The 12,887-nt window shown below is 35.8% G+C and overlaps 1 protein-coding gene across 2 annotated transcripts in view; it reads right to left on the bottom strand.

Annotated features, from left to right (window-relative positions):
- Window positions 1–5,749: 5,749 nt before the first annotated feature.
- Window positions 5,750–12,887, bottom strand: part of up (Troponin T, skeletal muscle) — a 30,790-nt gene continuing 23,652 nt past the window's right edge. For both annotated transcript variants that reach the window (XM_083123695.1, XM_083123694.1), the window contains exons 11-12: window positions 9,040–9,244; window positions 5,750–6,068 (exon numbers count right to left, since the gene is read on the bottom strand). In XM_083123695.1, coding sequence (XP_082979821.1) covers window positions 9,042–9,244 — 203 coding nt within the window. In that variant the 3' untranslated portion in view covers window positions 5,750–6,068; window positions 9,040–9,041. The remainder of the gene's footprint in view (window positions 6,069–9,039; window positions 9,245–12,887) is intronic.

Genomic DNA, 12,887 nt, shown 5'->3' with positions numbered 1-12,887 from the left:
GGAGTCCATACCCAAGTTCATTAAAAAAATGTTGAGTACACCTTGATTACCATTTTTTCTCTCAAGCCAATTTCTAGCTCATACTTTTCTTTTCTTCTTGTAATTTTAGTAATTGTAAGGAAATAGCATCAGGAGCTATTCTTCTACAACATTCTTCTTCAAGTTGCTCATCCATATTTCTAGCTTGCTTGCTCTGTGCAATGCCTTGTGAACAAAAATGTACCAACAAGTACAGTAACGAGAATTGTGTGAGCAGTACTACACAACTAAGCCTCGCATCAGGTTAAGTTTGCAGCAGGTGTTCGCATATGTAGATCCAAACGTGCGCTCAGAATATAGTTCCGCTGAGACGGGTTCCATTCCGACACAACTGCACACTTGCAACAAAACAGTTATTTAATGTGTAATATACAGGTAAAATGATACATCCATTAGCAGGTATGGACTTGATCGGTTGCAATCACTGTGCAGACGAACTTGAATCTGCAGATTTGCCAAATGGGCAGTCGGTAGCTCTGAAGGAAAAACAAAACCTCAAGAGCGAGTCGATTGAGACTGAATATGTTGCAAAGAGTGTGGAATCAGTGATATCAGTGTTGCACATCCCACTTTTTAACCCTATTTTTATCGTGATTCATTACTATTCGTGCTGTACAGCGGTGAGAATGGCTGAATCATGGTCTCCTGTTCAGTGTCCGGCTTTGCCCGAGAGTTATTTTGAGCATCATCCGAAGGAAAAGCTCTTCAAAGTTAAACAAGTTGTTTTAAATACATATTCCTCCTTACGGTAACAAGACCAAAATAAAACAGGGCGTGTGGTGATTTGCTGACAATGAGCGCATGAACTGTCTCAGATATTGAATGATTTGCGGTTGAGTTTAGGAGTAGAAAACGATTGTTTGTTGTTTGACAACATAATAATCTCTGCGGTATTAAAAGATATCGCCGTGAAAAAAAACAACATGTTAATTATTTGGATGAGGCATGCGTCAATGCGGGTCGGGTCGTACGTTGATTCAACTGTGGGAGCGTGTAAAACCACTGCCAGGGCTGAAGCAACCGACGACAAGGGGGGAGGGGAGGCTTATTGTTTCATGCACTGGGGTCAATGAAGGCTTTGTTGAAGACTCATGTTTACTGTTCCGTGCAATGAAAGTGAAGGGTGATTATCATCAAGAAATGGACAGACCAACATTTGGCTCCTGGTTTAGTGAAGTGATTCATAAATTGAAACCAAACAGAGAAATAGTAGCAGACAATTCACTACATTGTATATAACAAATCATGCTTTTTTGGTTTGTATAAACTTGAAGGGTGTGTATCTTATAGTAACGTATGTACTGCGAACGAAGCAACCAAGATTTTATAAAAGAGAAACATTAAATTCAAGAGGGGCCTGTCGTTTACTTTTACCTTTGTTTTTTTTCTTTCGCTCATGCTCGACACATACACACGTGCCCTCATGTTTCGAAGATATTTCGCAATTTGTGGAGCTTAGTCCAAGACCAAGCAGCAAATCGAGCAGGATATCTAACCTTGTGTCATTCAACCTTTATTTTACCTCCTTAACCTTGATATATATTCAGAAGTGGAAGATTTATTTTCCAGATTAAAAGCTGCTTTCTTGTGCTATTTTTAACGAGTGCATGTAAAATTACACTAGGATAATATGCACTCCTTATTGTATGACAAAGTAATGTTAACATGTTACATTTGGAAGCAATGTAGTGGTAACTGTAACACATTACTTTTCTAAGCTAAGTAACTGTAACATGTTATTTTTTTAGCAACTTAACCAAACACTGGTATTGCTCATACTGCGTGTACATGCCTTCCACACAGAAATATAACTTTAGATTGGCACATGTTAAGATGATTGATTGTCCCTAAGAACCCCAGTGCATGAGGGATTCCAAGCTGAAAGTTGTGGTCACTCCATACAGGTACAAAGACAATAAACTGGCAACTGCACAGTAGAACAATATGGCAGGAAAAACCTAACATGCTATTACACATATCAGCTTCTGATGATTTTCTAAGCAGTTGACACTTACTACACCGTGTATGACCATAAGAAGTTGTTCAGAATATTTATAAATATCAAGTATTCCATTGCAATTTTCAGTGTAATAGTGTCTCAATTAAAAATTTTCATATGCTCATGTATGAGAAAATCTGAGTATGGAAAGATATGATTGTTGTTCTTTAAGTGAATTTGGATTTTCCTATCCTTGAATACCCTAATTTGATACAGCTGATGCTTGTAAGTAAAAAGAAATACTTGCAACTAGAGAAATTGCTATTATATTTCTGTTCAAAGTATAAAAAAGGTAAAGTGCTCCCCTGTTCTTAGCACCACACCATGAAGGCGTATTGGGGGTTGCCCCACACTTTCTTGATCTGGTCATGAGTGGGGTTGATGTGATCAGCATCACACCCCTGACTGCCTTTACCCCCCAGGGTTTCCCCCAGGTACCCATGTTATTCGAGGCTGGGTGGGCGCCAGGGCAGCTTCCAACGTTAGAAAAGTTCCCGGATTTGAACCGGCGGGGGATCAAATCCGAGACCTTGAGCATGGTACTCAAACGTGTTACCGACTGAGCCACCGTGGCCACTGAGAAGTATTGAAAAGTAGGCCAATTCAAAGTATGCAGTATCCAAAGTTAAAGTAAGCTGGAGCATTGCATCAGTAATAATCTAAGTTTCACTTAAGTTGGTGAGCTGAGATGAAGTGAGATGAACCCAACTTGACAAAGGAGGCATAACGTTTTCCTACATCTCAGTTCACCAACATAAGTAAAACTTTGATTGTTACTGATTTCGTAAGTGAACTGTGTGCACTTATTGCTGGAACAGAATGAGCTGGAATTTTATTTCAAAATATGTGGAAAATCTGCACATGTCAGGGAATTAGTTTTGGCAACTGCAGAGTATGTTTTGCATAATTTTCAGGGCTTTCAACCACAAAAGTGTCTTGTGAAATTTAGTGGACCCTAAACTGGACAAGTATTGGTTGGTATCAGTATCAATGTTGAAAGTATTCAGCAATTAATTTACTGTCTGGGATTCCTTGAATTTTAGGAATTATGCAGTAAATATCGATGCTGGAAATTAAATGGATTCTGCATTATGATATTCACAAACTGGAAAAATTCTTAAGTTTCAAGAATTATAAAAAATTGGTTAGCCTTGATTGAGAAAAAATGTATAAGTGCAGATTTCAATTTAGTTGGAACAGTCGTGCTTTTCTGAATCAATTTATTGTGCCTTGTGTTTTGCAGTTGTCACTTTATTGCATTACAAACAAAGTGTTTCAAGTTCAACAATAGGCAGCTGTTTAAACATTTGTTGTTTATTATTAGGATTCAGTCTTACTTGAGCTATTTTTGGCATTGAAGCACTTATCGCACTGGGAGACAAGCCATACACTTCTGCCTGCCAGTCCATTGGTGGGAGGGTACACAGGCAGCATCCAAGGTCACCCAGTATGAGTCAATTGTGGGTTGCATCATGGTAATGGGTGTATATATGTTTCTGTGGGCAGTCAAGATGAAGCAAAAATCAAGAATCCTTCCAAGTGTAAAGCGAGACCTATCATTTAGTTTTTGCATGATAGAAAAACCCTACCTTTGAATCAAAGGTTTATGGATAAATCAATAGTGAGATGATGTTGAAGGGGGGGCTGGCACCAAAAATCTATGACGAGGGTATACACAAATTTGTTTCCCAGTAGGATCAGATCCACAATGACATGGAAGAAATGCAGAAGAAAAGCTCAAGGTATGCACTTTCAGAGTTAAAAGGTTTTGTTCAACTAACTTCTTTAGTTTATTATTATTATTATTATTATCATCATCACCATCATCATCAAACAGGTTCTACTTTCCGGACGTGCCTCGTACAGTGTCTTTTTGCCTACTATACATGTACCAGTACATTTTGAAAGAGCACCTCGCCAGCAGCAGAAAGGTATTTATTCATCTGAAGAGAATAGATCCTCCCTTGAAATGTAATGATAAAATACATAGCAGGTTAAAAGATAGATAGTTCAATTAAGATTGTTTGCTAATAACCAGTAGATGCCCCTTTTAGAGACTTGGATCCCACTTTAAACTTCAAATGCAAATCACTGCCAAACTATGACGAATTATTAAATGAAAGAAAAATCACATAACTTTGATCTTCTGTATTAGGAACCAAGGTGTATGGTTCACATAAGTGAATATCTTATGTTTTTTGTGCTGGAAAGTGCATTTTGTTTATTATAAGTATAAACAGCAAATTTGACACATCACAAACATTTTGCAAAATTCTCATTCATATCCATGGGGCTTGTTAAAAGATACAGTGATGACTTAACGTTTCCTTCTTATGACATTGTTGAGTCTGAAGATGCAAATGAGAAGTTTGTGTAATGTCACCATTTGTGATTTGCAAAAATTTCCATATAATAAACCAAATATGTTACGTTCATTTAAATTATTCTGATATTTTAGAAGGAAATACAGTTTCACTCTCAGGTTATGAACCTGAAAGCAAGTTATGTATTTATAGGAACTGAGGCATCATTGTGGGTAAACATAGACCATATATTCTACTCACTTTTGCAGTTTAAAAGGGAAAAAATGTATTTGTGAACAGTTTTACATTTTAAGCATGAAATTGGTAATTATTCTCCAGGGGCTAGAGCAGTGACCTTAAGGTTGATACCCAGTAGAGGCTCATAGTGGTTCGGATCCCATTTTAAACTGTAGGTTCAGTCTCGATTAGCCTATCTATGCTTAAACTGGACTTAATGCAAAAACTCAAGTCATCAGCGACCTTAGAATAGTCTTGTTTTTTTCTCAGTCTGGAATGAAATTGAACTTCTGAGTTTTATTTTTCTTGCAAGTGTGTCACATCTTCCACCAGTTTCTGTTGCTAAAGTACAATTTGGCAGATTGTATTTCTTTAGTTTACTAAATTATGAGCTAACTTCCACCTCAAAGTGTACCAAAGTAAATGAGGATAAATTTTAAGCAGTGTCGGTCAATGTATTCTGTGAATTTTCTGACAATTCTAGGACAGAAGTAGGATGTTGTGCAAATGATACACAGTAGATTTAATACCATTTCGAAAGCTAACTTTATTATTCCTGCCAAGAATTTCCCTTCCAACATTATCATAAGGGATTAAGTAAGTAATCCTGGCCTCACATTTCATATATAATAGAAGTCTAGAAACAAATGAATGGATGGCTCGCTTCTTTGGGTGTCGATTTTTGAGTGAGATACTCTTGTTTCGTTCAGTTGGACTTTGGTAGCAAAGAGTGTCCCTTCACTTCCACAACCTCACTGATCTTGAAGCTCTAGTGATACAATTTATTTTCAGTGTTTTTTTTATCATAAACAAACATCAATATGCAAAAGCTCATCTACACTCTCCAAAAAGAACACACAACAAAGAAAAGGAAGACAGAATTTTTGTCAAATTTTGTAAGCAACATCAGCGAAGAGCTACAATTATGTTATATAGGTGAAAGGCAGTTGGCTGGGTAAAAACTGCCATCCAGCTATAAAAACATTCCATTTTTCTGAAGTTTTCACAACAACAGAGAAATTGATGGAGAGTGATTAATGCTTCCAAAATTTGACTAGGAGGAGAAACAATTTTTATCTTCAAAAAACCTGTCATACATCATGAACCATTTTTATAAATTTCCTTGCAAGCAAAATAAATATTATAGTAAAATTACAGGACACTCTGGTGATAAGATTTGCATGTAATATGTATTGAATAAAAAGCTATAACATGGGCAAGATGCTGAGTTAATAAATTCCATTTATTACATTTCACACCAGTATGATAACAGTCGGCTATTTTAGCAGTCGAAGCTGTTAGCTATTGCAGCTACATGAATGAAAAATAGCAGACTTTATAATAAGGAGTGAGTTGCCAATTCAATTGTGTGATATGAACAAAAAGAAATGATAGAATTTGATGTTCTGGTTGGTGATGAATGTCCAGTTGTGATTCTAGATAGGCTGCATAATCAGACCATGGTGTAGTAAGTTCTTTTTCATTAATTTCTGAAAAGAAAAAAACATATATTTAATTGTTATAGCACATTATGGTTGGATTAAGGGGGAGGGAGCAATCACTGCCTGGGACAATTAACAGTAAATTAGCAATTGACGTAAGAGTTGATATGATACCTAAAATTAAGTGTTCAACCCTCCCACCACTACTTTGACATCTAATTGAGATTTCCCTGAAATGTCTAAAATAACAGGAAATTGTCAGTTAACAAAAGAGTAAGTAGCAATTGCCAACCTTCCCACTTAAACAACTTCTAAAACTACAATAAATGGTCAGTAGTCGTCGGATAAAACATCTAAAACTAACAAGGAGTTTTCGATGAAATTAGTGAGGAACAGCAAGACGAGTAAAGTCGTAATCCACCAGGGTATTACACACAGCTATGTTATGATGTTTTTCTTACCTGTCTGTAAAAGAAATACGTCACATGTATAAGTAACGCTGTTAAAAATGAAATGTTTCACTAGCTTCCGTTCAACACTGTCAAGGTAAGGTTAAAATCTAGTTTAAAAACAGGCAATTTAAGTATACTGAATATATTGATATGTATGCTCCAGCTTCAGCTACTTCCCTCACCTGTTTTTTAATATAATTTTAATCTTGATAATACTGATGGAAAGCATGTGAAATGTCATTTTAACAATTCTACTTTACAGAATCTCAGTTTATGTATTTTCTGCATATACCGTGTTTTTTTTATTTTTGTGTTACTGCTTACAGACAGTTAAGGCAAACGTATAGTTAGCACATGGAGTTTGAAGCTATTTGTGTCATGTTACGATATTAATTCATTTTGAATGAAAATTTCAGCAGAATAAAACTGACAAAAGTACTGATGAATGGCACATCAACAAATAAAAAACGTAACCTGTCCCACACAGCATCATTTAATTTGCAGTGAGGTTTCAAAAAATGTTATTTCTTTAACTATAAAAATTAATCATTCAACATGCACTAAATGAAAGTGAAACATACATACACATGACATATTTGTGTCAGTTCTATGTAGCTTGCCTTCCTTGCCCATCAGACATCAAAGTATTGTTTCATTTGTGTTGTTTCATTTCAATATTTGAAAGGTTCCTCATCATGATTTTATGGGTGTAAGACAATGGAGTACGTTTTAGATATCTGCTGAGCAATGGAGGAAAGCCTCACTGAATTAATGTAAACATGCCAATAAAAACTTGATGAGTTTCTCTTTCACTTCAGATGTTAAATATTTATAGGTATAGAAATGAATATTTTGGAAACTTTATGTATTCTGCTTCCCTGTGCTTTGCACCACACCATGAAGGTGTATAGGGGGTGTGAAGTTAGGGTCCCACACTTTCTTGATCACGGCCAAAGGTGGGGGTGATGTGATCAGCACCATGCCCCTGGCTGCCTTTACCCTCCAGAGTTTCATCTAGGTACCCACTTTATACAATGCTGGGTGGGCGCTGGAGCTGCTTGAACAGTTGGAAAAAGTCCCGGTTCTACCCCACCAGGGATCGAACCCAGGTCTCGCATGGTAGTCAGATGCCCATGCCCTAACGACTGAGCTACCATGGCTCATTGTATTCTGCTGTGAAAGTAATACAGTGAAGCCTTCATTCTACAGTCTTGGATTTTACATTTTACCTTCTTGGTCTCAATAAGATATATGTTTACAGAATCTCAGTTTATGTATTTTCTGCATAGTAAGTTTCAGTCCCATTACCCTGAAACACACATAATCAATGATCTACTGCAGTGCTTATTTTTTTTCTGGGAAGAAAAGTTCAAGCCTTCAATTTGATTGTTATTGTGTTCATCATGGCAATTACTCTGGTTATTGTGGTATGCATCCATGTAGTCGCACAGACACCCATTTCTTTCATTAAAGGCCTCCCCAATGGTGCAGTGGTAAGATTGTTTCCTTGTAATCAAGGGGTCCCAGGTTACACAAGCGGTTCGGATCCCACTTTAAACTGTAGGTCCAGTCCCGATTAGCCTTCCTGTACATAAAGTGCACTTAAAAACCAAAACTCATTTCTTTCATTAACCCTCCGTCATCCGCATCCTCATAGCAGCACAAATGTCCCACATGCGGCACTCAGTGCTGCCTCATCAAAACCAAAGCTTTTGTCTTCGGAAGGAAGACATTGACTGTTAACATGTGATCGGCAAAAGGCCAAAGGGATTGTTTTTTAATAAGTGTAACAGTGGGGTTTTAATAGATTTTAATAGGGGGAAATTTTACATAGTACTTTTTTAAAAAACAGTACAGGTCAGTTGTAATGGAATCCCAATATTTTATCCTTTCCATGTAAACCTAATCCTTGCCATTGCTATTGACAAAGCTTCATGGGCAACCGTGAAGCCCATAAACCGACCTGAAGAAGGGGGACAGTGGTCCCTGAAATGTTGTCAATTACTCAACACATACTCACTGAACGTAAGTAAGAATAATAAGTATTTTATTTTATTTATTGTTTATCAAGTGAGTAAGTTGCACGTAACCTGAAACTGTTCTCAACAGTGGTGGTGATTGAGTTCCAAGACCAGGGGGCAAGGTGCCAGAACTGGGGGGGCAAATACAGTATATTCCCCTTTGTAGATAAGGTTTAGCATAATGCAGGGCAAAAGTGGCGAAAAGTGGGGGGCAACTGGCCCTCCCCCTCTAATCTATGCCACTAATCTCTACCTGTGGTACAGCATACCATTGTCTACCGCCAAAAAAAAAGCACTGATCTAGTGTATTATTATTATTATTAACACTTAACTTTGGGACTTTGCTTGCTTACCTGTTTTTTTTTCCGCTGGGTGGAGGTTCAATTTGCATCACATTGGCAATTGTACTGACATATATACCTTTTTCTGACCGTAATAAATTTGTAACAAGTATGTGTGACCTTTTTTTTTTCAAACCTAACAGAACTTACTTTCTGCATAGCCTGATATGTTAATGATAAATTGACACATTTGTGATTTTCTTACTTTTACTCTTCCTCCTCTTCTTCTTCTTCCTCCTCCTCCTCCTCCTCTTCTTCTTCCTCAGCAACTTCCTCCTCCAGTCCAAACTCAGGTGGTGGGGGCAATGGCTCATCATCGTCTTCAGCTATCTTGGTCTCCTCCTCCTCAGGAGTCTCTGGGTCACCCTTCTTCTTGCCTGGCCTCTCTCCAAACCACTTAGGCAATTTGGCTGCAGAAGGTATAATACAGTTTAGAGCATTGACAAACATGCAACACACAGCAAAAATACTTCATACACATTAAGGTTGCACTGGACCTTTGGCCTGCTATTGCAAAGTCAATTTCAAAAATTCGAAAATTTCCAGACATCTGTTTAGAATTCTAGTGAATTAAAATTTTGTTTGCTTTTGTCCAGATGTTTGCAATAGCTCCATGGTACCGTAAGCCTCTTTTCAGTCACATTTAGACAACACCAAAAGCAAACCTCAAGAATATTGACTCTTGCACACATCTCTTTGGGACCTAGGCCTGCCACAGGACTTTTTGTTGAATAGGCAAGGTCTACATGTCAAGCCCTGCCACTTCTGCTATTTCTTTACAAGGAGCTTTCAGTTCTCATGATTTTTTATTAGTATTTGTATTTTGAACTTCGTTCTCAGGCTAAAGACTAAAACTATGTGAGAACTCGCTAACAACATATTATATTAACCTTAACATTATGTAGATAATACAATCCTAGTTTGCTCAGTGAAAAACCTGTCTCACTTCCCAGCAGGCTTATATTTATATTTTATATTTACAAATGCCCAGGATGCAAACTTTCTGGGACAGCATATGAAAGCTCATACAAGGCACGTGAAAATTACAATTTAGAAAGTGGGGACCATGTTTTACTCTGAACAAAACACCTAACCTCCTAATTCTAGGTCTGCTTCCGGATAATATACAAAAATGATTAAAGGAGCATTATACATTTGGATATAAATCAGTAGGCAAAATGCCATATTGTAGAGAAGTGAATGAAGTGTTTGCATGCATGTCTGACTATAGAAGGGACTTGAAATATACAGGTTTTTTGATCATGCTAATTACTCCAGTAACCCTTTTTTGTGTATATTCTATGAGAATTATTAATGAACAATAATTTTTTTTTGATGTAATGTACAAGAAATAGGCATGAAAGTGGTAGTCATAAGAGCAATCAAAATATCACTAATAATGGCACTTTACAAGGAAATATAAAATTATTATAATTTACACAAGGTGTTCCTTTAACTAATAATTAGTTACATTATTTTTATCTCTGGGATGCATTTTTGCTAATAATTTAGTGAAGCAGATAACGAAGTTCATACATTAATGCAGTAATAATAATAATGTACTAGTCATGTTTAGTGATTCCCTACTTTTAGTTTTTATCAGCCTTTGTGAATTCTAATGATTGATAAGTAACGGAATAAGTTATAAATTTCCTTAAAATATTTGTTTTTAAGATTTGTGAATATATGATTGATTGATTGATTTAGTTTATTTTACTTCGCGTTTTGTGCCTCTTGGCTAATTTGCGAAGATGGGTATGAGTGATGAAATTGATGAATAAACATTCACAAACAACCAAGCCCGAGCGGGATTCGAACCTGGGACCCTTGGCATCGCAGTGCGATGTGGTAACCACTCGGCCACAGGGTCCGGCTTGTGAATATATGAAGATTATAAAATAGGTATAAAAGGAGTAATACAGAAAAAGACACTTTTATTAGAAGTTTGAGAGAATGCAAGTATGACTGTCATTTTTTTTCCATCTACTCAATTGTTGACAACAATCAAATATAATAACATAAACAAAAACATGTAACGAAGCAGAAGAAAGAAAGAGAACTATTTGGAACTCTGACATAATATTCATTGAGTTGAGTTTTTCAAACATAAAATAGTAGAAAGGATAAAAGTAGTTGTAGATGTTGGATCAACATAGCTAACCTCAGTCATTCCTTTGTGCCTTATTTTTACCATGTCTTAATACAGTTATGTCTATTATTGAGTGAAAATATGACAGCTTCGTTGATAGGGAAAACAACTAGGAATCAAATGTTTAATGCAAGTATATTTTTTCATTAAGATAAAATGCATGTGATGATGTACACAATTGTGAAAATCTTCTTATCAGTGAACTGTGACTTCAATTGTCACGGTTGTCTGGTTAAACAAAAATATGTTCTCTTTTCTTTCTTATTCAGTATTGTTTGTTTTGGCTGTTGAATATAGTAATTTTAAATTGAAGCAACAAAGCAAAGCAACTGATTACACAGTGAAAACAAATACTAAACTGCTACATTACAATGCACTATACTTATCTATTCCTATAAGTTAATGATAGTGCGTTTTTATTCTACAATTTTAGTTAAATTGAAGCATGTATAAGATACTTTTTCCTTGAAATAATAGGAGGTCGGATATTACTCATGTGATTAATGGCTCAATTAAGCTTGCATACAAAACTAGCAGTATAGTGTTTTGTATGCAAGTAATTGGTGACCATGATTTTACTTGGAATTATAGATGTAAGTTTCAGCACATTTCTCTTCGTATAGAGCCTTTTTTAAAAAAATATTTTAATTTAGCAGTGTGCTAATAGTAAAAAATAAAAATTAGGACAGAGTGGGTACTGATGTGTTGGTATTGGCTGATACTAGTGCTGTTGGTTCAAATTTTATCACTGTTACTGGATGATTCTTTTCTGGAGTCCACATGTTTTGGAAGGTCCAAAAAAATGTCAAGTAATACTTTTGTGCAGTCTAATTATGCTGGGGATCAAATGTGTGCTTCGAAGTGGGCTGTGGGGTTTCAAACCCTCCAAAATATATCTGAAATAGTGGCACTAAAAATAAAGCATGTAAAATTTGCTTTCTTTCTCCGTTTGTTTTGCATTCACAGTCATTAAGAATTGTTGAAAATTTTTAATAGTGTGTAAAAAATTACATGAACTCGGGTAACAATAAATATGAAAACTCACCCAAGAATACTTATCAGTATAATTCAGACACATAAGTAATAGTTTCATTAGTAGTACATCATTGTTAGTAAATCACTTAAAAACAATTCATGCCTTTCTTTATTAAGCCAAGATTAGTAAAAGCACAAAGGATGTAAAGTACAATAAAGAATTAAATATAGCTTCAAAATACTTTACCAGCCTTTATCCTCGAGGATCTCTACAATGCCAAGCAGCTCGATTGCTTGATGCAAAATTACTTGCCTACATTTACTTCTGCTGCAACAAGCATGCTTGTTTTTTTGCCTCCTTGTAGTGTTGTTTTATGATTGTAAATTTCAGTTACTCTCTTATTTCATGTAAACCTACACAAATGCTTGTTTTCTTGTCATGTTTTGGAGTATTCTTGTACAGTTTATTTGAGTAAAGTATTTTTTCATAAAAGTATAGCTGTATTAGGTTTAAATTCATTTCAATTTCAGTGGGTGTTGTCATTTGTACAGAAACAGTACCTTTAACAATAATACCTATACTTCACTGAAACGATTGTTTTTTCCACTGAGCACAGTAAATATGCTTTCCCATAATTGCATTATTTGTGAGAAAAATTCTCTATGCAATTCATGAAGCGATACATAAATTTATTTTGCAATACACAACAATTTTGTCACAACAAAAACTGCCTGTTATACAAAGTATGTTAAGTAATACAGTTTCCAGAGAAAAGGGAAAATTAATAAAGCAGAATCGTTTTTGTAAAAAAAGAACAAGTATTGCATAGAGAGCTAGAGGTGAATATGCAGCATGTAAAAAGATATGAGTATTTTTTTAACATTGGAAAGAGAGACAAATTATGATATAGAATATAAGCTCATTAGCT

This window comes from Lepisma saccharinum, chromosome 6 (assembly GCF_977018435.1).
Source record: "Lepisma saccharinum chromosome 6, izLepSacc3.1, whole genome shotgun sequence".
NCBI lineage: Eukaryota > Metazoa > Arthropoda > Insecta > Zygentoma > Lepismatidae > Lepisma > Lepisma saccharinum.
This window is presented reverse-complemented; position numbering and strand designations above follow the sequence as displayed.